This window comes from Pimephales promelas, chromosome 13 (assembly GCF_988280905.1).
Source record: "Pimephales promelas chromosome 13, fPimPro1.hap1.1, whole genome shotgun sequence".
NCBI classification, from domain to species: domain Eukaryota; kingdom Metazoa; phylum Chordata; class Actinopteri; order Cypriniformes; family Leuciscidae; genus Pimephales; species Pimephales promelas.
Window position 1 is genome coordinate 2,326,955 of NC_142781.1, and position 27,449 is coordinate 2,354,403.

Consider the following 27,449-nt stretch of genomic DNA (forward strand, 5'->3'; position numbering starts at 1 on the left):
CAGAGAGACTCCGCCCACACACTCTTCTGATTGGCTGTGATTTCTGATTGATTTGGTTGAGAGTGGAGTGCTCTTGCAGAGAGACTCCGCCCACACTCTCTTCTGATTGGCTGTAATTTCTGATTGATTTGGTTGTGAGCGCAGTGCTCTTGCAGAGAGACTCCGCCCACACACTCTTCTGATTGGCTGTGATTTCTGATTGATTTGGTTGAGAGTGCAGTGCTCTTGCAGAGAGACTCCGCCCACACACTCTTCTGATTGGCTGTGATTTCTGATTGATTTGGTTGAGAGTGCAGTGCTCTTGCAGAGAGACTCCGCCCACACGCTCTTCTGATTGGCTGTGATTTCTGATTGATTTTTAAATTTTGAATTGCTTGTCGCATCACGGCCTCATAGTATTGCAGCTTCTCTGATGGCTGTGTAACATGTACTCACTGATTGGAGGCTGCAGGGGATGTCCGGTTTTGGCGCACCAGCCGGCAGGATGAATGTCTGGGCTATCGGCATCGATCCAGTAATCGTACTCATCTGTCCAGCCATCAAAATGGATCTGCAAGAGAGGAACGCAGGTCACTCTGATAGGTTCACTACTCTTTTACAATGCAAATAATAATAACAACAACAATGTCTTAATTTGTATTTTGTCTCGCTTTCCAGTAAAAATATCTAAACATCCTTGAAACAAAATGTTTTAAAGGAGCTCTATGTAAGATTGTGGCCAAAACTGGTACTGCAATCACTTTCAAATTACTTTTAAATTCAAATGACTCAAATTACTTTTTATCCGACATGTTTATATCTGCAGGTGTGGTAACTAGGATGCAACACTACTGACTCCGTGATTGGTAGATCGGTGGAGGGCGGAGCATCAGAACAAAACACAACATGACAACATCAACATCAGTCAAGGGCTGCGACTTCACTTTTTAAACGACAATATCCTGGCCAGACTACTGTTTTCAGTGATATATTTGATTTAATAATTCTTATTCTTAAAATTTCTTAGAGCAAAAACACTGAAAATGCAAGTCGGTAACCCTTTAGATTACAGCCCGGAAAGTACTGTGTAATTAAGAGGAATTTACAGAGCAACTATCGGTAATTATAGTGTACCTATAACGCACTTACGTGTAAGTATAAGGTGTAAAGTTTGGGGAATAAAGGTGAATAAAAATATATATTTATACTGCAAGTATTATAGAACTAAGGGATTCTTATTAGACTATTAAGATACAACAAACTTACATTTGGGAGCAATTTAGCGAGAACATAGACTGCGTACCTTTTTGTAATAATTGTGTACCAATCCATACTGTGTATAGGCTATAAAGATTTCTGAGTCAGTGATATAAGATTGTGTAACCTGTAACTACATGGAACAAGGGGGTAACAACAAGCACCACATATGAAACAAGAAAATCTTTCCCCAATATTTAAGCAAAAGTTGCAATAGTTTTTGTTTTTTTTAGTGCACTTTTGGATAGCACTTTATTTGAAGGGGTGTGCATAAGACTGACATAACAGTGTCATAAACATGACATAACACCTGTCATGAACATGAAGGAGTCTTTATGAATGTTTATGACTGTTGTCATTAAGTGTCATTCGGTAAATTATGACACTTTTAATGCAAAGTTGACATTGTTTAAAATGTCTTTGTTATGACAACTTGACATTAAATTTACCAAGAAGTTATAACCTGTCAACCTGTCACAAATATGTCATAACGGGTCTAATTATCAAACTTAAAGAAGTTATTTAGCTAATTATATGCTTCATTATATATACTTATGTATAGGTATGTACGCAAATGTTTGTATATATATATATATATATATATATATATATATAGGTGTGTGTGTGCATGTGTCTGTATATAGATATTATATATGTGTATGTACATATATCTCTATTCTATTTCTGTGGCTTGTATATACCTGTTGTATTGCTCTCTAAAGAAAAATAAATAAAAATTTGATCAAAAAAAAAAAAAGCTTTGTGTTATTTAGTTTTGTGTTAACATTACATTACCCTGTCATATGTTATGGTTAGTTTTAACTTTGGCCGTCATGACACCATTATAACTGTGTCATGAATATTTCACTTGTCCTCAAGTAAAGTGGAACACATTGTACTAGTTATAAAGATGTCATTAAGGGTTATTACACGGTCAAATGCTTTAACAACAGTGTCATTAATATTTCCCCTTACCTCAAGTAAAGTGGAACACGTTGGACTAGTTATGATTTCTCGGTTAATGTCAAGTTGTCATAACAAAGACATTTTAAACAATGTCAACTTTGCATTAAAAGTGTCATAATTTACAGAATGACACTTAATAACAACAGTCATAAACATTCATAAAGACTCCTTCATGTTCATGACAGGTGTTATGTCATGTTTATGACACTGTCGTGTCAGTCTTATGCACACCCCTTCAAATAAAGTGTTACACACGTTGTTCTTTCTGTGGTGCCCTGATGAAACTGCTCCTCACATCTTCTGGGATTGTCCACACACACACACACACACACACACACACACACACACACACACACACACACACACACACAACTGTTTTGAGACCAATTTTGGGACGAATTAACTGCAATGTTCTTCCGGGTTTCTCTCTCTTTTTTTAAGGATGTAAAGTTTGGCTTTTTTAATTTACAAAGAGCTCAAACGAATGAATACTTTATTATTAATCTATTATTGTTACCCACTTTTGTTAGAAAGATTACGTTACAAATGCACCCCTATACAGTATGTACTGGTTCACCATTATTTCAAAAGGGTATTTTCTTGCTAAATTGCTCCCAAATGTAAGATTGTCATAAATAGTAGACTAAATACTTACAGTATGAATATATTTTTTTAATTCTCCTGGTTGTTACCCCTTTATTCCCCAAACTTAAAATAAGTATGTTATAGGTACACTATTACTACGCTGTAAAAGTACTTTAAGGGCTGTAATTTAAAGCGTTACCTGCGAGTCTTCTTGTGTGATGGTTTCTGTGGTTAAACTCCCCCCTAAAGTGCCCAAGCTTTGATCTGAGTGTGTGTGAGAGAGTGTGGTATAGTGGTTAAGGCAGGTTATTACTGTAACTGATGGCAGGTTTGATCTTCACATGAGCTGTCAACGTCGTGCCCTTAACTCACGCTGTCTTTCCCTGCTGACATTGCCTGAATGTCACTACAGATGTGTGGGGATAAATAAAGACCCGATTGTTGTATAAGGTACAAAAAACACCCTGAGGTACGTGAGATGAAAACAGGAACAGCTTGGCTAGTAGCATTTCACTGTCCCGTGAGGAGATTATCTTCATATCGCGAAGCAGATCCCCAGAGACGTCGACGTGAACTGGACTCAGAAGCGTTGGCAGAGAGCAGACTGCTGGCAGGGGATTTTAAAGAGTAGTGAGCCATCAAGACAAAGAAGAAAAGAGCAGCAGCTTGTGTCCAGGACTGATAAAACACAGCACAGCTGACGGTCATTATGTGGGCATCCGGACCAGACTGGCTATTTTAATTCCCTGCGTGACCGTTTGTTTGCATCCTTCTTATCGCTCGCTCTGTTATTCAGTTTGCATGCGTCTATTTCCACATGACTAAATCAATTTGAACATATCAATATCTCTAACCACATCTCGCTTCCCTCGGGCTTTGTTCACACCAGTTTTGTTGTAGTATCATTGAGATACCATTATAGTTCTTGTTAATATTTTGAATTCGATTTTATTTGATATATTTTCTGTTTTCACCTTAGGTTTAGTTCAAGTTTTGTCTATATAGTTAAAAAAAATCCAGCTTTTAATGTTATACAGTTTTGAGTAAAAAATTGATGCAAATGTGTAATAAGTATTATCCTAATGTTAAGTTAAAAGTATATCCATAATAATTATTGATTTGCATTGCACTTAATTAAATGATGTTCAGAATTTGTGTAAGTTACACTAAAAGCACCACTAGAGACAATTTGTGATGTGTTATTCGCTTAACTACAACCAGTGTTGGGTAAGTTACTCTAAAAAAGTAATTAATTACTAGTTACTAATTCCCTCTTCAACAGTGTAATTAGATTACTGTACTAATTACTCTCTCTAAAGAGTATTTCATTACTTTCAAAATCCCATATCAATCTCAACCAGCTGAATAATACAAAGATAGACATGAATCTGTTTTAATTATTTCAAATAAATACTATAAAATTGCATGAATTATCCTTAAACTGACCAAGGAGAAGGTTACATTATAAAAACATACTTTTTAACATCAGACAAACCCTACTATTGTTTTATGTCTGATCTCATGACTTTTCACACTATTTTCATACATATTTTACAAGACGACTAATTCATACGAATTTGTACGAGTGCGGTCGTAATATTTAGACACCTCATAAAATGCATACGAATCGCTGTGAGATCGGATTGATCCATACACAGTATTTACCTCAATTACATCAGAAGTAACTGCAATTAAATTACAGTAATCCCTTACTTTACATTTTCAAGGGAAATGTAATTAAATTACAGTAACTAATTACTTAGAAATTAGTTACACCCAACACTGACTACAACATAAATATCGGCTAATACATATAATATTATAATACAGTGGATACATAATGGCTCAAATCGCACTTCTTGGCTTCATGGGGGCTGTTAGGTTGCTGATAGCTATCTGTACTCATCATCTGCATCATCGGGCACATTAGACAGGGTTCAACTTTGCCGTATCGCTCGGCCGCTCATGTAGCCTCAAACCAACTCCCAGAGTCAACTCTCATTAAAAATGAACGCCTTCAAGCGGCTTTGTGGCTCACCCGGAGTAAAAAGTGCTGGATTGTTCTCGGCCTTGCTCCGAACACTGAGAAAAACACTGCAGTTCTGCTGGTTTATCAATAAATTACCATATTTATTTATTTTTTTATATCCAAAGCAAAATATCTTAACGGCAAGCACGCAAAACGTATTTGGATTAGAGGGTATAAGAGGGTATTTGTATGCTGTATTTCCTTCACAGCAGTAGTCAGGCGTGGCGCGTTTATAATGAATGACTCTATAATTTACGTTTGTTTTAAATTTGAAGCAGCTGCTGTGAAAAGTAGCTTTCATAAAAATACACCAGTTGGGTGATTTTTCAGTGTTGTGAATCAAATTGCATGCTGTCGTGAACGTGCTGAATTGACACTTTTATCACCGCCTCTGATAGCAGAGAAGTGATGAGTGAAAAGTGGAGGAATCTTACACATATCACATGCATTCATGTGCATGAAGAGCATTTTCAGCTCTTCTGTTGTTTCTACATGGAGCAAAGCTTCACAGGAGAGGCAAAAATGGGGCGATGACACACACACTCACTCAGATCCAGTCTGCTGTTTTTGACCAACGATCTGTAGATGTAGTGAGTAGAAGAGGAGTGTTTCTCATGTGTTTTCTCGGGTCACTGACACAGTTTTATGCACTTCTGTAACCTCATTTTCCTTGCAAGCACATTAAGGAAATGATCATTTATTTAAGAACAATCGTTTTAAAAGTTAATGCACTTTAAAAAGTGAATGTCATTTCATTTCAATAAAAGGTGCGATGCTTGATTTGGTTTATATTTGCTTATCGCGCTCGCTTGCGCCCTCTTGTTGCCATAGGAGCAGTGTTGGGTGGAACTAATTACTAAGTAATTAGTTACTGTAATTTAACTACTTTTCCCTTGAAAATGTAAAGTAAGGGATTACTGTAATTTAATTACAGTTACTTCTGATGTAATTGAGGTAAATACTGTGTATAGATCGATCCGATCTCACAGCGATTCGTATGCATTTTATGAGGTGTCTAAATATTACGACCGCACTCGTACAAATTCGTATGAATTATTGTAAAATATGTATGAAAAAAGTGTGAAATGTCTTGAGATCAGACATAAAACAATAGTGGGGTTTGTCTGATGTTAAAAAGTATGTCTTTATAATGTAACCTTCTCCACCTTGGTCAGTTTAAGAATAATTCATGCATTTTATAGTATTTATTTGAAAGAATTAAAACAGATTCATGTCTATTCTTGTATTATTCAGCTGGTTGAGATTGATATGGGATTTTGAAAGTAATTAAAAGTAATGAAATACTTTTTAGAGAGAGTATTTAGTACAGTAATCTAATTACACTGTTGAAGAGGTAATTAGCAACTAGTAATTAGCTACTTTTTTAGAGTAACTCACCCAACACTGCATAGGAGACAATACAGTACTTTTTCCCTTTGACAATAAGTATTGCCTTCAGAATGCGAATATCATATAAATCGAATTTTGCAAATATTTAAGACAGAAATTTGAATGCATCTTTTCAGCCATTTTGACAGCCCTACTCTCTACTAGAGCCCGACCGATAAAGGATTTTGAAGGCCGATACCGATACTAATATTTTTGGGTTTTAAAATCCGATATTCCGATATATCGGCCGATATTTTATTTATTTATTTGAAACTGGACACGATAGTCACAAATGTTGTCATGCTTATTTGAGTTAAGAGAACTGATGGGGATGATCTTTTAATTGTTATTCAAGCGATGTATGTCTCGTGACCAACTCAACGAGTGTTGCCGACAGGAACGGTGTAGAGCGCCCTCTGGTGGACAAACTACGCAACTCCAACACTCATGACATGGTTCAAGCGTGTTTCGTCCGTTTATATTTATATTTTTGAAATATTCATTTATCGTCCATTATAACTCCCGACACCAATAGTTTGGAAAATGCCTAATATCGGCCGATAATATCGGTCTGCCGATATATCGGTCTGGCTCTACTCTCTACGGTTTGTAATTCACTGCAGTGTGTTGTGTGACCCATGTTCACGTTACAGTATAAAACTGGCCTGTAGGTTCAGCGAGTTTTGGTGGTGTAATTTGAAGGATGTTGTCACTGAATGTGTGTTGTGTCAAAGCAATGATCCACTGTTTCTCCCACATAGACTGATGTTGTCTGTGTTTGTTTCAAGCCGCCTTTATTTGTCATAATTAAGATGATTATGGCTTGGAGATATGAAAATATTCCTTTTCACAATATTCTAATTTTGCATTTGGGGTTTTCATGAGCTGTAAGCCATAATCATCACAATTATAACAAATAAAGGCTTGAAATATCTCACTTTGCATGTAGTGAGTCTGTATAATATATCAGTTTCACCTTTTAAGTTGAGTTACTGAACTTCTGCACCATATTCACGAGTTTCGCCTGTACGTTTGTGCTGTGCTTGAACAGATGTCTCTGTGTTAGTTTGTGTTGTCCATGTGCTTGTTTCAAATTCAGATTTGCTCTGAAAGTTGGTCTGGCAAAGATCCGTCGAAATCGCGGCACCAATCAGAAGCGTTGGGGCGGGCTTTACACGATGACAACAGCGCTGGGATTTTGAAGCCTACATTACAAAGATGGACGCCGTCGTCAAACATCACTCGTTCGAATCAGCCAACGCGTCTGTTTTAGGCGATTTGAACGTTTCCTTTTTGTTAAAAGCCGAGCAAAGAACAACACCGCTCTGCATATGTCATCTCCTTCATCGCTCTGATTGGTTTCAGGTCTACCCGCGACGTCCGTTGGCGGACGATGACCTTTGCCAGACCATAAGTTAGTTACACTTGAGAATGTTCTGGTTTTAACCAGGCTACCTCCAATATTCAGAGGGTTAATAATAAACCAGCATGGGTTCCCTCAATGCATTTTCCTCATAGACTCAAACCAAAAATCATAAAAAATAAGATCCGTGTTCAACAAAGGGTTGTGACCCTTACACGTTTTGTCTATCAAGATAATCTTGACAAGTTAATCCAAAATGTATACATTTTGAAGCCTATATAAAGTATTTAAAAAACACAATCAGACACAATAAAGATTTAAAAACACAAGCAGGTTATAACTGTGTTTTATATCATAGATCAAAACGTGAATATATTTAGAGACCTTATTTCAGGCCATTTAGCAAAAACCCATTCAAAATTCCCATAGGCTTTAGAGCGAGGGAACCCGGAGTGCTAAAATGCTAATTCACTTCCGCGTTTTGGCCGACAGAGTGACGTCCCTGTCTTTCAAATAAACCCCTGACTCATTCCTGCATGCGAATCCTCCCTCATAGATCCGTAACACACTGTCTAAAGAGTGTAGACAAAGTGACCCAAGCATTGAGAAATGCGTTCTAGCACTTGTAAATACCCAGACAGCAAACTGACATTGAATCAACGTGGAAACGACGTCTCTCATGACATTGAAACAACGTCGATTTTGCTCATCGAATTAACGCTGAACCAACGTCAGACGCGGCATTCTTCAAAGCTAAATGAAAATCGAAAATTGGTTTGCTTTCATAACGTTGAAACAACGCGTTGATTTCAAGTTGATTTTCCGTTAGTTTTGAAAGAATGACGCGTCTGACGTTGGTTCAACGTTAATTCGATGAGCAAAATCAACGTTGTTTCAATGTCATATTTCCACGTTGATTCAATGTCAGTTTGCTATCTGGGAAGGGATTAATGGATAATACATGCTGTTACCTATTGGAGTAAAATAGCCCGAGCTTTAAAATAATAATTGAAGATGTGTTAATATTTGTGATCATTTGCAGGCATGGTTTATTTGTATGTCCCTTTTGAAGTATTATTTTCTTTTAGTATGTGTTTTTTTCAGTATTTTTGCTGTTAGCTGTAGCTTTGTTATTATTTATGATTATATTTAAAGTATTTTCTCACCAGGAGTCGATGTTCGTCTGTATCAACCACAGTGGCCACTCGGATCAGAACCGGGTTCCTCTTGTCGATCACCTCCAACTTCATATTGGGTTGAAAACTGTGAGGAGGTTTCTGCAGAGAGAGAGAGAGAGAGAGGCCAACCTTGCTCATCCTTAATGAGGACCAACTTCGCTGCTAATCACAATCAGACAGTCCTCAAGTGTTATGGACTCATCAGGTCGTGTTGAGCGCAACCATCTGAATTTGTTCCCATTTTCCACACTTACGTGATAATACACTGATACACTAAAGCAAAATATCTAAACAAAATAAAGGAAAGAGGAAAAAAGTTACAACTCACTCACACTCCTCAGACACCCGCACACGCACAGAGAGAGAGAGAGACTTGTTCAGACAGATGTTTCGGCATGACTCCACTCACTGATGTTTGGAAACACACACACACACTCACCACTTTGAAGGCTCGAGCAGGAGCTGGTAGTGAGTTGGTCTCTGCCAAATATTTCTCCCAGGAGAAGTTCTTCTCATCAGGGTACTCTACAGTACAGAGGGTGTGAGGAGGGTCAGGTTACTCATTACTCACACGCTCTTCCTTCACTGCTGTCTGACTGAGAGCATGCTGGTATTGCTCAGTGCTCACTGGTTTTTACTAGGGCTGGGTAATAAATATCGATTTCTCGATATTAATCGATTCTCATTTTTACGAACCGATATCGATTTTTAAATCTCAAGAATCGATTAGTCATCCTGTTTCATTTGAATGAATGGATCATTGTATCGCGGCTGCGCGCATCCAAAAAATCGCAATAATCTTTGTCCTTTGTTACTATTGATATGAAACAAAGTCTCAATTTTCAAATTACGTCCATTTTCTTTAGAAATTCAAAAACATAAATAGCGTTTTGTCGCTGTGGCGTGAGATCGCTCTGGAGAAGCAGCAGCGCTGATCTCTCTTCCGGCTTAATAATACCAGTCACAGCGCCAAATAAACATGAATGAGCATCTGAAAGTGTGTTAAAGATAGAGTACAACTTATCGAAATCCGGATCATGTCACATTGATTCACTGAATCAGCGTTTCAACCGTGGAAAGACGTCAGTTAAACAGCTTGTAATCAATGTCGTCATATTTACCTCAGAAAACCCACATAAACTCGTTAGTCAGCTAGAAAAAATAACTCCAGAGAGGAGCATTTTGATAAATATATACACCATATTACATATGCATTATAATCTTAATGTTCGTCAATATTTAATGCATATTTGAATAAATCTGGCAAGTTTTTATGACAGCCACCATTTAAATGTTTATATTTCATATAATCTTCTCATTATAAAAATAAATAAGTGTAATTTAAGTGTTTGTGTAGCTACAAAACAGTTCATTGTTACCTTCATATTAGGCTAATGAAGCCTATAGGCTACAACTAGACTCCCATAGTTTACAGCATTAGTTGAGAGATTTGATTCCCTTGAGAAAAACTGCCATTTATTGTAACTGATATCCAAAATAATCAATATTGAATCGAATCGGAATTGAAATCGAATCGAATTGCAAGCTTGTGAATCGAAATCGAATCGAATTGTGAAATTTGTCTCAATACCCAGTCCTAGTTTTTACTGTGGGATAACTATGACAATGGGACAGTGCTAAAGATGGATCTGGATAAATGAACTGACCCAATCTGACCTCTGACCTGTAATGATCACACACTGTTCATGATCAGAGGAGAACTGAGCGACTCAGTCTAGGTTCTCACAAGGGTTTTCTCCATTCTGTCACTGATGGAGTTTGGGTTCCTGCCACTTGCTTAGTTGTTACGGCCCAATCCCTTTTTTTATCTTCAGTTTCTTTTGTGAGAATTCTAGGACTAACTCCTCCTTGGTGTGTGGGATTGCCCTGATGAAAATCAAATCTAGTTCTCTCTCATTTTATGTCTTTATTTAAAGAGTGAGTTCTTGAGTTTGTCTTCCTAGATGATATCCGTAACCTCACAAACCTCATTTCCAAGATTGTTCATTTGATTTTATTTGCTATTATTACTTTATGTTTTGACCTTAGAAAATATTGGTTGAACATTAAATAAACTTATATTTTCTCTAATGAAACCTTTCTTGTGAAGTGTCCTCTTTGTGTCATGACTTTGAGCCGGATTGTAACAGGGACACTTAATATTCATCAATATTATTGATCTCCTGCATTGACACCATTACATGAGAACTGAACTGAGCCGAATGATGACAACACCGTTTTCTCCAGAGTGACTATATATTTATAAATGAACTAAATGATATAAATTAATCTGAAATTAATCATCACTGAACTTACTTCAGCTGGACTGTGACGCTATTTTCTTCTAGAAACAAACTTTGTTACAATATTTCCTGTTATCTCTGTAAAGCTGCTGTGAAACACTCTGTGTGTTTCACTCTCAAATACTGTTTTGCTATTATATATCTGAGTCTGATACTGTTTTGCTATTATATCTGAGTCTGATACTGTTTTGCTATAATATATCTGAGTCTGATACTGTTTTGCTATAATATATCTGACTCTGATACAGTTTTGCTATTATATATCTGAGTCTGATACTGTTTTGCTATTATATCTGAGTCTGATACTGTTTTGCTATAATATATCTGACTCTGATACAGTTTTGCTATTATATATCTGAGTCTGATACTGTTTTGCTATTATATCTGAGTCTGATACTGTTTTGCTATAATATATCTGAGTCTGATAGTGTTTTGCTATTATATATCTGAGTCTGATTCTGTTTTGCTATTATATATCTGAGTCTGATACTGTTTTCTATTATATATCCAAGTCTGATACTGTTTTGCTATTATATATCTGAGTCTGATACTGTTTTGCTATATTATATCTGAATCTGATATTGTTTTGCTATTATATATCTGAGTCTAATAGTGTTTTGCAATTATATATCTGAGTCTGATACTGTTTTGCTATAATATATCTGAGTCTGATACTGTTTTGCTATAATATATCTGAGTCTGATACTGTTTTGCTATAATATATCTGAGTCTGATACTGTTTTGCTATAATATATCTGAGTCTGTTACTGTTTTGCTATTATATATCTGAGTCTGATACTGTTTTGCTATAATATATCTGACTCTGATACAGTTTTGCTAGTATATATCTGAGTCTGATACTGTTTTGCTATAATATATCTGAGTCTGATACTGTTTTGCTATAATATATGAGTCTGATACTGTTTTGCTATAATATATCTGAGTCTGATACTGTTTTGCTATTATGTATCTGAGTCTGATACTGTTTTGCTATTATATATCTGAGTCTGATACTGTTTTGCTATTATATATCTGAGTCTGATACTGTTTTGCTATAATATATCTGACTCTGATACAGTTTTGCTATAATATATCTGAGTCTGATACTGTTTTGCTATAATATATCTGAGTCTGATACTGTTTTGCTATAATATATCTGAGTCTGATACTGTTTTGCTATAATATATCTGAGTCTGATACTGTTTTGCTATTATATATCTGAGTCTGATACTGTTTTGCTATAATATATCTGAGTCTGATACTGTTTTGCTATAATATATCTGAGTCTGATACTGTTTTGCTATAATATATCTGAGTCTGATACTGTTTTGCTATTATATATCTGACTCTGATACAGTTTTGCTAGTATATATCTGAGTCTGATACTGTTTTGCTATAATATATCTGAGTCTGATACTGTTTTGCTATAATATATCTGAATCTGATACTGTTTTGCTATTATATATCTGACTCTGATACAGTTTTGCTAGTATATATCTGAGTCTGATACTGTTTTGCTATAATATATCTGACTCTGATACAGTTTTGCTAGTATATATCTGACTCTGATACAGTTTTGCTATAATATATCTGAGTCTGATACTGTTTTGCTATAATATATCTGAGTCTGATACTGTTTTGCTATAATATATCTGAGTCTGATACTGTTTTGCTATAATATATCTGAGTCTGATACTGTTTTGCTATAATATATCTGAGTCTGATACTGTTTTGCTATAATATATCTGAGTCTGATACTGTTTTGCTATTATATATCTTACTCTGATACAGTTTTGCTAGTATATATCTGAGTCTGATACTGTTTTGCTATAATATATCTGAGTCTGATACTGTTTTGCTATTATATATCTGAGTCTGATACTGTTTTGCTATTATGTATGTGAGTCTGATACTGTTTTGCTATTATATATCTGAGTCTGATACTGTTTTGCTATTATATATCTGAGTCTGATACTGTTTTGCTATTATATATCTGAGTCTGATACTGTTTTGCTATTATATATCTGAGTCTGATACTGTTTTGCTATTATATATCTGAGTCTGATACTGTTTTGCTATTATATATCTGAGTCTGATACTGTTTTGCTATAATATATCTGAGTCTGATACTGTTTTGCTAGTATATATCTGAGTCTGATACTGTTTTGCAATTATATATCTGAGTCTGATACTGTTTTGCTATAATATATCTGAGTCTGATACTGTTTTGCTATTATATATCTGAGTCTGATACTGTTTTGCTATAATATATCTGAGTCTGATACTGTTTTGCTATAATATATCTGAGTCTGATACTGTTTTGCTATTATATATCTGAGTCTGATACTGTTTTGCTATAATATATCTGAGTCTGATACTGTTTTGCTATAATATATCTGAGTCTGATACTGTTTTGCTAGTATATATCTGAGTCTGATACTGTTTTGCTATTATATATCTGAGTCTGATACTGTTTTGCTATTATATATCTGAGTCTGATACTGTTTTGCTAGTATATATCTGAGTCTGATACTGTTTTGCTATTATATATCTGAGTCTGATACAGTTTTGCTATTATATATCTGAGTCTGATACTGTTTTGCTATTATATATCTGAGTCTGATACTGTTTTGCTATAATATATCTGAGTCTGATACTGTTTTGCTAGTATATATCTGAGTCTGATACTGTTTTGCTATTATATATCTGAGTCTGATACTGTTTTGCTATTATATATCTGAGTCTGATACTGTTTTGCTAGTATATGAGTCTGATACTGTTTTGCTATTATATATCTGAGTCTGATACTGTTTTGCTATAATATATCTGAGTCTGATACTGTTTTGCTATAATATATCTGAGTCTGATACTGTTTTGCTATAATATATCTGAGTCTGATACTGTTTTGCTATTATATATCTTACTCTGATACAGTTTTGCTAGTATATATCTGAGTCTGATACTGTTTTGCTATAATATATCTGAGTCTGATACTGTTTTGCTATTATATATCTGAGTCTGATACTGTTTTGCTATTATGTATCTGAGTCTGATACTGTTTTGCTATTATATATCTGAGTCTGATACTGTTTTGCTATTATATATCTGAGTCTGATACTGTTTTGCTATTATATATCTGAGTCTGATACTGTTTTGCTATTATATATCTGAGTCTGATACTGTTTTGCTATAATATATCTGAGTCTGATACTGTTTTGCTATTATGTATCTGAGTCTGATACTGTTTTGCTATTATATATCTGAGTCTGATACTGTTTTGCTATTATATATCTGAGTCTGATACTGTTTTGCTATAATATATCTGACTCTGATACTGTTTTGCTATAATATATGAGTCTGATACTGTTTTGCTATAATATATCTGAGTCTGATACTGTTTTGCTATTATGTATCTGAGTCTGATACTGTTTTGCTATAATATATCTGAGTCTGATACTGTTTTGCTATAATATATCTGAGTCTGATACTGTTTTGCTATAATATATCTGAGTCTGATACTGTTTTGCTATTATATATCTTACTCTGATACAGTTTTGCTAGTATATATCTGAGTCTGATACTGTTTTGCTATAATATATCTGAGTCTGATACTGTTTTGCTATTATATATCTGAGTCTGATACTGTTTTGCTATTATGTATCTGAGTCTGATACTGTTTTGCTATTTTATATCTGAGTCTGATACTGTTTTGCTATTATATATCTGAGTCTGATACTGTTTTGCTATTATATATCTGAGTCTGATACTGTTTTGCTATTATATATCTGAGTCTGATACTGTTTTGCTATAATATATCTGAGTCTGATACTGTTTTGCTATTATGTATCTGAGTCTGATACTGTTTTGCTATTATATATCTGAGTCTGATACTGTTTTGCTATTATATATCTGAGTCTGATACTGTTTTGCTATAATATATCTGACTCTGATACAGTTTTGCTATAATATATCTGAGTCTGATACTGTTTTGCTATAATATATCTGAGTCTGATACTGTTTTGCTATAATATATCTGAGTCTGATACTGTTTTGCTATAATATATCTGAGTCTGATACTGTTTTGCTATTATATATCTGAGTCTGATACTGTTTTGCTATAATATATCTGAGTCTGATACTGTTTTGCTATAATATATCTGAGTCTGATACTGTTTTGCTATAATATATCTGAGTCTGATACTGTTTTGCTATTATATATCTGACTCTGATACAGTTTTGCTAGTATATATCTGAGTCTGATACTGTTTTGCTATAATATATCTGAGTCTGATACTGTTTTGCTATAATATATCTGAGTCTGATACTGTTTTGCTATAATATATCTGAGTCTGATACTGTTTTGCTATTATATATCTGACTCTGATACAGTTTTGCTAGTATATATCTGAGTCTGATACTGTTTTGCTATAATATATCTGACTCTGATACAGTTTTGCTAGTATATATCTGACTCTGATACAGTTTTGCTATAATATATCTGAGTCTGATACTGTTTTGCTATAATATATCTGAGTCTGATACTGTTTTGCTATAATATATCTGAGTCTGATACTGTTTTGCTATAATATATATGAGTCTGATACTGTTTTGCTATAATATATCTGAGTCTGATACTGTTTTGCTATAATATATCTGAGTCTGATACTGTTTTGCTATTATATATCTTACTCTGATACAGTTTTGCTAGTATATATCTGAGTCTGATACTGTTTTGCTATAATATATCTGAGTCTGATACTGTTTTGCTATTATATATCTTACTCTGATACAGTTTTGCTAGTATATATCTGAGTCTGATACTGTTTTGCTATAATATATCTGAGTCTGATACTGTTTTGCTATAATATATCTGAGTCTGATACTGTTTTGCTATAATATATCTGAGTCTGATACTGTTTTGCTATTATATATCTGACTCTGATACAGTTTTGCTAGTATATATCTGAGTCTGATACTGTTTTGCTATAATATATCTGAGTCTGATACTGTTTTGCTATAATATATCTGAGTCTGATACTGTTTTGCTATAATATATCTGAGTCTGATACTGTTTTGCTATTATATATCTGAGTCTGATACTGTTTTGCTAGTATATATCTGAGTCTGATACTGTTTTGCTATAATATATCTGAGTCTGATACTGTTTTGCTATAATATATCTGAGTCTGATACTGTTTTGCTATTATGTATCTGAGTCTGATACTTTTTTGCTATTATTTATCTGAGTCTGATACTGTTTTGCTATTATATATCTCAGTCTTATATATCCTAATGTCCCGCATCCATGAGCTTAAAAACTACAGCGAGAGGGGCTAGACCTTCCTCGAGATCGTTCTAGTCTTTCTGAAGCAGTTGCGTAATTGTGTTTCTAATCTGAATTTATTTGGGGGAAATAAATGTATTTCTATTTATCAGAAGATGTGTGAGCCTGCTAGTGTTGTGGACTGTGATGTCAGAGAGTTGCATCACCTGGAGGAGTGGTGAGTGTTCTGCCGTACTCACGACACCAGCCGACCGGATGGATATAAGGACTGGTTGCATCACACCTGCAGAAAACGAGATGCACACAAATGCATTTTAATGCAACAACACATTGTCCTCTATTTCATGCATTATAAGAAAGATTAACATTCTGAATCATTCAAATTGAGCCTTTTAAATGCACATTACTAACCAGACTGACTTCTAAAGATGTTTTTATTGAGAATTAACAGAGGTTTAACTCCGTGTTTCATTTGAAGTCACCATAACATCAGAATCTCTGAAGGAGAAAATCCTAATTGGTTACCATTATGGAGATCAGTGTTTGCTTTATTTGGGCTCTTGAGCCTTAAATCATTTATTTCAGAATTTGTTCGGCTATTGTACTTCTGTTATTTAAAGTCTAATCTTCTCAGAGCGCAGAGCTGTCGGATCTGATCGTGTGACTGAGCGGAAGAGCGACAGAGAGAGAGTCCTCTTCTCCTGAGTAATTCATGAGTAGCTAAAAGCCTCCTGCCTCACACACACACACACACACACACACACGTCATTTGAAAGTCATTTTTTGGAAGTCCGAGTCAAGTCTCAAGTCTCTCTTGCCATCTGATGTGTCCCCCTGCTGAGAGACACGAATTTGGAAACACGAAAAAAATGAGAAAATCATATCCGTGCACACAAATCAATAGATTTAAATTTAGTGACTATTTCACAAACTGCCGTGAGTGTGTTGCTACTTAACACATCCCTCTAGCCCTCAGACCAGGTGAAATGTTAACCCAAGGCTGTCACATCATATGGATACAACACTTTGTGGTGGTTAGCTTGTTACTGTACCCATGACTAGATATGCTAAATTTAACATCTCTTTCACATTAGCAAGTGACTGACCTATCTGAGTGTGTTTTGACGTGCCTGATGAAGTTCGACGTTGTGGATCCGGCATCATTTACCGCCACTGTTACCAAAACTAATGACAAAAGGCACAACTCTGGGAGGACTTGGTGTCACCATCGAAGAATCAAAGGTACATGCAACCTCCACAATGATTTTAAACAAGAAAGTTTGTACATTTTTACAGAAGATGAGAAAAGCCTTGATATGTCCTTCACTATAAGGTCTAGAGCCAGACCGATATATCGGTAGGTCGATATTATCGGCCGATATTAGGCATTTTCCAAAATATCGGTATCGGCAGTTATAATGGCCGATAAATTAATATTTCAACAAAAAAATTAAAAACGGACGAAACACGCTTGAACCATGTCATGAGTGTTGGAGTTGTATAGTTTGTCCACCAGAGGGCGCTCTACACCGTTCCTGTCGGCAACACTCGTTGAGTTGGTCACGAGACATACATTGCTTGAATAACAATTAAAAGATCATCCCCATCAGTTCTCTTAACTCAAATAAGCAGGACAACATTTGTGACTATCATGTCCAGTTTAGAATAAATAAATAAATAAAATATCGGCCGATATATCGGATTTTAAAACCCAAAAATATTTGTATCGGTATCGGCCTTCAAAATCCTTTATCGGTCGGGGTCCACTATTCTGTCGTGGCGTGCGATTATGTAGTAGTGTGATGCAGACAATGAGAAACCCAAGTTGTAGGAAACCAGATAGAAAGGTTGAGTTTGATTGGAAGAACTTGTAGTCTAGCCCTTACTGTAAAAATAACAATGCATTAAACCATCATTATCCAGCAGGTTCAGAAGATGGGAAATCTGCATGCTGGTATAAATCCATATCATGTTTGGTACACCCAACCCTCCTTCCCATCGGGGGTGAAAAATAATATCACGGGTACTGTGCGTAAACCACTTTGGCACTAAGCCCACTGCTTTATTCATTTCACCCAGTACTTTCTGTTAGATACGAACATTGGAGAATAGGTGTACTGCTTGAGACTGTGGGCGCGTTTCCATTACAGATTTGCGCAAAACTTTTGCGATATTTTCCAAATGTTGATAAAAAACTATTGCTAAGTGACGGTGTTTCAATTAACCGATGTTATGCGACTAAAACGTCTTTTTTTCCCCTCTCGCGATAAGTCATTCCAAAAATCAAGGCAACGGACTTTGGTAGGTTTATAACCTATTTCACAGCCATGCACCGCACTCGACATTATTATTATTATTAATGGAAGGAGACGTGGTGTGTTATCCAAGCATTAATGGCAGGGAAAGACACAGAGTTCCTGGTGTTTCTCCCTTATTTCTGCTTCGATGTCTTGATGGCATTTCTTTGAGGTTTAGAGAGGCTATTCCTGTAATTATTGTTACAAAATCGAGTGTTTATTTGTGATAATCTTAGCCCTATTATTATTATTGTCCAACCTGTACTATGAATGAGATGTGACGAATTGCTTTGTTCTTTTTTGGATAAAAGCGTCTTCTACATATGTAGCCTAATAAATGTTATAATAGGCTAATGATGATGATTATTATTATTATTTGCGGACACGGACCTAAAACACACTCCGTCTTCTAAGTCAGGTGACTGTAAATGCGCAAAATCCGTTTCCATTGCAGTTTTGCGAAAAAATCCTTTTTCGAATTGCCTGAAAAACCTCCTCATGCGAGCGTAAAATCTTTTTTGCGATAAACGGGAGTTTTTGCGAAATTGATGTGTTTTCATTTCGCAAATTGAAGGGTAATGGAAACGCAGCTAGTGCCACCTGTCTAAAAACCTCTAACCTCAGAGTCAGTGGCAGTGGGCATTTGTCAATCGAGTCCAGCCTGGATGTGAATTCTGATGAGATGATGTTTACTTGCTCCTTCGACAGATCATTTTGTGTCCAATGTCTCATGAAGAGAAAATACACGTGCAGGTTTTGTTGCTACTGTGAACACAGGGCATTTATCAGTTTAGGAAACAGTACCACCTGTTCCCTCCACTTCTCCTCTCGTACAGAACAGCACATTTAGTGTCGTTAATCTCCATGCCGGACCACTTCAGAAAAGAGTCAGGATGTTTTTAATGGCACTCTCTTCACTGGAGGCAATCTGGACATCGTCTACACAGCCCTGAACTGGGATAGGAGATATCACACCGGTTGGGCACATTAACACATCCACTTTAACCATTGGTTGATGGCAATTATAAAACGAATTGCACTCCAAGGGCAGCCAGTTTTAATACGTATCTGGACTGGTTTTGGATGAGGGATCCAACTTTCACTATGTCAATGAACAGTTGATGTAGCTGTATTTCCTCCAGTGATCTGATCATGACATTGTGAGATAAAGCATCTCTAAAGTCTAAGACTGAGTTCAGTCTACATGACTCATGCTTAAAGTCATCTATCCTCATGCTCATTCATTTATTGTCTATGAATGTATGCCTTCTGCTTAGTGGATAAGATGTCAGCTTCTAAACTGTCTTTTGGACCTTAAACCGTTTGGACCCCATTGAAGTCCATTAAATGGAGAAAATCCTGGAATGTTTTCATCAAAAACCTTAATTTCTTTTCGACTGAGGAAAGAAAGACATGGACATCTTGGATGACATGGGGGTGAGTAAATTATCAGCAAAAGTTTTTTGAAAAGTGAACTACTCCTTTAATTAAGATCCTCAACTGGATTTATGCCTGTTCAGTTTCTTCCATTTCATCACAATTTCAGCCAATATATTTGTTTACAGACTTGCATAAAATATAATGCCTTATTATGGTACGGCCCTGTTTTATATAAAAATCAATGAAAAAGAGTTTTTATTTTATTTTTATTTTATTTATTTATTATTATTATTTTTTGGGCATGGTTGATGTTTTGTTATATTTGTATTATATGAAAATTCAATTAAAAAAAAATAAAAAAAGAGTGATTTATGTGGTTAAATTGAGAGAAATGCCCAAACTTAATGATACTTCCAGAATTTAAATTATATTAATGGTTGGAAGAATATCCTACTTTGCGGTTAGAGAGTAAAATAAACTTTCAGTGCTTTACTATAACAACATATACTGGTTCAGGGTTAAAATTGCAAGAATCAGCTCTTCAAAAACATTCATGTGGTCACGTATGTAAACGCATACGCAACGGCTTGAAGCAAGTTAGTGTATACTTTGATTAAAAAAAAAAAATATCATAAAAGAAGTCCTCTTTCGGGGAGTGACACAGCAGCAACATCGCATACACACACTAATTCAAAGACTGCGAACGCACCAGTAGTCGTAACCTTCATCCCAGTTGTCAAAGTGCACCAGGAAGCGGTTGTCCACCATGTCGGCCACTGTGGCGACGCAGATGAACGAGGGATTCTTCTTATCGATGGCCTCCAGCTTCATCCCAATCCTGAAGCCCGACGGCGTCACCGTCTGAAACATATACAGATGCCACATATCATTTTTGACACTAGTGTGTGGAGGACACTACAGTTCATTTCTGTAAGTGAGGACAGCAAAATAAAGTAAACCTGTAAGCGCCATTTATTAGTAGCAAGTTTGCTTATGTTATTAATATTTGTTACTCTTTAATTTTGTGTTTATTTTGGTATATTGATGCAACTTTTGTATTGGGACTCTTATTTTGAAGTTGTACTGGGACTCTTATTTTGAAGCTGTAAGAAAGAAAATTCTTAAATTATTATTATTATTATTATTATTATTATTATTAAACGAGTGTGGACGGCGGAGCAACACGGTTGTTTTACCGTCGTTGGTTCTCTCCGATGCCAACTCAACACGTAAAACTGTCTTATGTCGTTCATACAAAGTGGTTATAATAAGAGAAGTAAGCTTAGTTTAAGTCAATAATTGCGAACCATTAAGATAGGCACTACAACACCCAAAACTTCTTCATACAGTGACTACCAGAGACAAATTTGTTTTGTTTTGCTGAAGTGTTTTTTTCTGTAAATGCGACATTTTTACACCACAGACTGAACAACATGAAATATCAACTGATCGTCAGATCAGAACTTTGATAAGTTCTTGTCATTGTTTATTACAATGTCATTTAATACAAACTATAGTGGAGAAACTGCAATAATGTGAGAAATGTTGTCTGAATAAATTTAGATTTGACTGTCTCTGGAGCGTGTCATGATCCAATCAATGTTCAAATCAATCAAGTGAAGTGTGTGTGCTGAGGATCATGGTCTAGTGTGAGTGCTTTATTAAATGAAGTGAAACAGTGCCATCTGGTGGACATGAGACCAATGTAATGTGCTGAACACACACACACACACACACTCACCATGTTCTGGTTCTGGAAGAGGGCTTTGGGGGCCGTCTGTATTTTATTCAGTTTGATGAAGGAGGACCAGCTGAACTCTTCATCCTTCATCCCTACAGAGACACACACACACGCCACGTGAGGAACAACACACACACACTGCAGTCCAAGTCAACCCACACACCACAACTTCAACGACACACACACACATTCATTATTAATATCAGAGTCAGTTTCAAAGGCATAACGCTTGTCAAAGCACTACATTTTTAGTATCACTTTACAATAAGGTTCATTAGTTAACATTAACTAACAATGAAGTGCATGTGTACAGCATTTATTAATGTTAATTTCAGCATTTATGAATACATTATTCAAATCAAGAGTTGTATTTGTTAACATTAGTTAATGCACTGTGAACATGAACACACAATGGATTTAACTAATGTTAATGAAGATTAACAAATACAGCAGCAAATGTATTGCTCATTATTAGTATGTTAATAATAGTATGTTGTAAACTAATGAACCTTTTATTAATGAACCTTATATGAACCTTATATGAACTAATGAACCGTATATTAATGAACCTTAAATGAACCTTATATGAACTAATGAACCTTATATTAATGAACCTTATATGAACCTTATATGAACTAACGAACCGTATATTAATGAACCTTATATGAACCTTATATGAACTAATGAACCATATATTGATGAACCTTATATGAACTAATGAACCGTATATTAATGAACCTTATATGAACCTTATATGAACTAATGAACCTTATATTAATGAACCTTATATGAACCTTATATGAACTAATGAACCTTATATTAATGAACCTTATATGAACCTTATATGAACTAATGAACCGTATATTAATGAACCTTATATGAACCTTATATGAACTAATGAACCTTATATTAATGAACCTTATATGAACCTTATATGAACTAATGAACCTTATATTAATGAACCTTATATGAACCTTATATGAACTAATGAACCTTATATTAATGAACCTTATATGAACCTTATATGAACTAACGAACCGTATATTAATGAACCTTATATGAACCTTATATGAACTAATGAACTGTATATTAATGAACCTTATATGAACCTTATATGAACAAATGAACCTTATATTAATGAACCTTATATGAACCTTATATGAACTAATGAACCTTATATTAATGAACCTTAAATGAACCTTATATGAACTAATGAACCGTATATTAATGAACCTTATATGAACCTTATATGAACTAATGAACCGTATATTAATGAACCTTATATGAACTAATGAACCGTATATTAATGAACCTTATATGAACCTTATATGAACTAATGAACCTTATATTAATGAACCTTATATGAACCTTATATGAACTAATGAACCTTATATTAATGAACCTTATATGAACCTTATATGAACTAATGAACCTTATATTAATGAACCTTATATGAACCTTATATGAACTAACGAACCGTATATTAATGAACCTTATATGAACCTTATATGAACTAATGAACCTTATATTAATGAACCTTATATGAACCTTATATGAACAAATGAACCTTATATTAATGAACCTTATATGAACCTTATATGAACTAATGAACCTTATATTAATGAACCTTAAATGAACCTTATATGAACTAATGAACCGTATATTAATGAACCTTATATGAACTAATGAACCATATATTAATGAACCTTATATGAACCTTATATGAACTAATGAACCTTATATTAATGAACCTTATATGAACCTTATATGAACTAATGAACCTTATATTAATGAACCTTAAATGAACCTTATATGAACTAATGAACCGTATATTAATGAACCTTATATGAACCTTATATGAACTAATGAACCTTATATTAATGAACCTTATATGAACCTTATATGAACTAATGAACCTTATATTAATGAACCTTATATTAATGAACCTTAAATGAACCTTATATGAACTAATGAACCTTATATTAATGAACCTTATATGAACCTTATATGAACTAATGAACCTTATATTAATGAACCTTAAATTAACCTTATATGAACTAATGAACCTTATATGAACCTTATATGAACCTTATGTGAACTAATGAACCTTATATTAATGAACCTTATATGAACCTTATATGAACTAATGAACCGTATATTAATGAACCTTATATGAACCTTATATGAACTAATGAACCATATATTAATGAACCTTATATGAACCTTATATGAACTAATGAACCATATATTAATGAACCTTATATGAACCTTATATGAACCTTATATTAATGAACCTTATATGAACCTTATATGAACTAATGAACTGTATATTAATGAACCTTATATGAACCTTATATGAACTAATGAACCTTATATTAATGAACCTTATATGAACTAATGAACCTTATATTAATGAACCTTATATGAACTAATGAACCTTATATTAATGAACCTTAAATGAACCTTATATGAACTAATGAACCGTATATTAATGAACCTTATATGAACCTTATATGAACTAATGAACCTTATATTAATGAACCTTAAATGAACCTTATATGAACTAATGAACCGTATATTAATGAACCTTATATGAACCTTATATGAACTAATGAACCATATATTAATGAACCTTATATGAACTAATGAACCTTATATTAATGAACCTTATATGAACCTTATATGAACTAATGAACCGTATATTAATGAACCTTATATGAACCTTATATGAACTAATGAACCATATATTAATGAACCTTATATGAACCTTATATGAACTAATTAACCTTATATTAATGAACCTTAAATGAACCTTTTATGAACTAATGAACCTTATATTAATGAACCTTATATGAACCTTATATGAACTAATGAACCTTATATTAATGAACCTTATATGAACCTTATATGAACTAATGAACCTTATATTAATGAACCTTATATGAACCTTATATGAACTAATGAACCGTATATTAATGAACCTTATATGAACCTTATATGAACTAATGAACCGTATATTAATGAACCTTATATGAACTAATGAACCTTATATTAATGAACCTTAAATGAACCTTATATGAACTAATGAACCTTATATTAATGAACCTTAAATGAACCTTATATGAACTAATGAACCTTATATTAATGAACCTTATATGAACCTTATATGAACTAATGAACCATATATTAATGAACCTTATATGATCCTTATATGAACCTTATGTGAACTAATGAACCTTATATTAATGAACCTTATATGAACCTTATATGAACTAATGAACCGTATATTAATGAACCTTATATGAACCTTATATGAACTAATGAACCGTATATTAATGAACCTTATATGAACCTTATATGAACTAATGAACCATATATTAATGAACCTTATATGAACCTTATATGAACCTTATATGAACTAATGAACCATATATTAATGAACCTTATATGAACTAATGAACCTTATATTAATGAACCTTAAATGAACCTTTTATGAACTAATGAACCTTATATTAATGAACCTTATATGAACCTTATATGAACTAATGAACCTTATATTAATGAACCTTATATGAACCTTATATGAACTAATGAACCTTATATTAATGAACCTTATATGAACCTTATATGAACTAATGAACCGTATATTAATGAACCTTATATGAACCTTATATGAACTAATGAACCATATATTAATGAACCTTATATGAACTAATGAACCTTATATTAATGAACCTTAAATGAACCTTATATGAAATAATGAACCTTATATTAATGAACCTTATATGAACTAATGAACCTTATATTAATGAACCTTAAATGAACCTTATATGAACTAATGAACCTTATATTAATGAACCTTAAATGAACCTTATATGAACTAATGAACCGTATATTAATGAACCTTAAATGAACCTTATATGAACTAATGAACCGTATATTAATGAACTTTATATGAACCTTATATGAACTAATGAACCGTATATTAATGAACCTTATATGAACTAATGAACCTTATATTAATGAACCTTAAATGAACCTTATATGAACTAATGAACCTTATATTAATGAACCTTAAATGAACCTTATATGAACTAATGAACCGTATATTAATGAACCTTAAATGAACCTTATATGAACTAATGAACCGTATATTAATGAACCTTATATGAACCTTATATGAACTAATGAACCGTATATTAATGAACTTTATATGAACCTTATATGAACTAATGAACCGTATATTAATGAACCTTATATGAACTAATGAACCTTATATTAATGAACCTTAAATGAACCTTATATGAACTAATGAACCTTATATTAATGAACCTTAAATGAACCTTATATGAACTAATGAACCGTATATTAATGAACCTTATATGAACCTTATATGAACTAATGAACCTTACATTAATACTAGTATGTTGTAAACTAATGAATCTTATAGAAAAGTGGTACCATTTTCTTAAACAGTGTTCAGGACTATTTAAAAAACATCGAGAGAAAGAAACAGAGCATCTTTAGTTAGTGTCGTGATCATGTGATTACCGCGGATCCAGGATCTGGCCATTGAACACGTGTTGTGGAGTGTGTGTGTGTGTCTGGTGTCTCTTGCCTTTAGGTGGATGCAACTTGTGTCCGGTTTTCTCACACCATCCCACTGGGTGGATGTCCGGAGAGTTGGAGTTTACCCAGAAGTCATAGCAGTCCGAATATTTGTCGAAATGCAGTCTGATTCGATGTCCCAACACCTGCAGATATGCAGAAGTGTACGGAGGTGATTCTGTGAACATGACACACACCCCATCCCTCAGTCTGCCCTCAGTGCTGTTACTGTACCTCCGCCACGCTGAGGACGCAGTACATGGACGGGTGTTCGGGGTCGATGCCCTCCAGCCTCATGCCAACCCTGAAGCCGTTCTTACACTGCGGTAATGACTGATACTGCACAGAGAGAGAGAGAGTCCAGTCACACACAGCAACATACAGGCGAAACCCGGCAAGTTAGAATATGGTGCAAAACTCCATTTATTTCAGTAATTCTGTAAAGATGAAACTAATCTATTATATACTTAATTTATTAAATATAAATAAATAAATATAAACTTTAATTTATTAAATATAAATAAATAAACATAAACTTTAGATATATAAAGTATATATCTATTATGAACTCAATACATGCCAAGTGAGATATTTCACTGAATAAAGCGCAGCCCGTCAGCGAGTCTTCGTTCGTTTGGGATTTATCCATTTTTAGAGTTTACACTGAAAGAAATGCTGTTTTATAAGAGTAGTCGTGGACAATTGCGTGGCCACTTCTCATGAATTTCTATGGTATCAGCAAACAGTGATTGTCATTTTACTACTGTAGTTCCAAATAAAATAACTATATACATGTTATGATATATTTTAGCTTCCTAAAACCGTTCACACAGCCAGCGACACGCAGCGACAAGATCCCATTCACTACAATGGAGCCGTTGGCGACCGAATGTGGGCGTGTCAAGAGACAAGCGACAAAAGTTAAGAATTTTCAACTTTATGCAAATGAGAAGCGATTTTCGCGAGCGACAACCAATAGGAAAGAAGACTTTCAGTGGCGCTCACGTCACCGTCTCGAGTGCAGGGCAGGCAAGACAGAAAGAAAGAGTTTGAGGACGATTGCACTGTTTTATATGATTTGACTGTAACC

The 27,449-nt window shown here is 34.3% G+C and overlaps 1 protein-coding gene across 3 annotated transcripts in view; it reads right to left on the bottom strand.

Annotated features, from left to right (window-relative positions):
• The window catches only part of l3mbtl3 (L3MBTL histone methyl-lysine binding protein 3), an 84,815-nt gene that overhangs the window by 36,694 nt on the left and 20,672 nt on the right, over positions 1-27,449 (bottom strand). For all 3 annotated transcript variants that reach the window (XM_089118304.1, XM_089118302.1, XM_089118305.1), the window contains 8 exons: positions 26,594-26,698; positions 26,370-26,505; positions 21,752-21,843; positions 20,720-20,871; positions 16,540-16,616; positions 9,186-9,271; positions 8,735-8,845; positions 436-550 (listed from right to left, as the gene is read on the bottom strand). In XM_089118304.1, the coding sequence (XP_088974430.1) occupies positions 436-550; positions 8,735-8,845; positions 9,186-9,271; positions 16,540-16,616; positions 20,720-20,871; positions 21,752-21,843; positions 26,370-26,505; positions 26,594-26,698 (874 nt within the window). The remainder of the gene's footprint in view (positions 1-435; positions 551-8,734; positions 8,846-9,185; positions 9,272-16,539; positions 16,617-20,719; positions 20,872-21,751; positions 21,844-26,369; positions 26,506-26,593; positions 26,699-27,449) is intronic.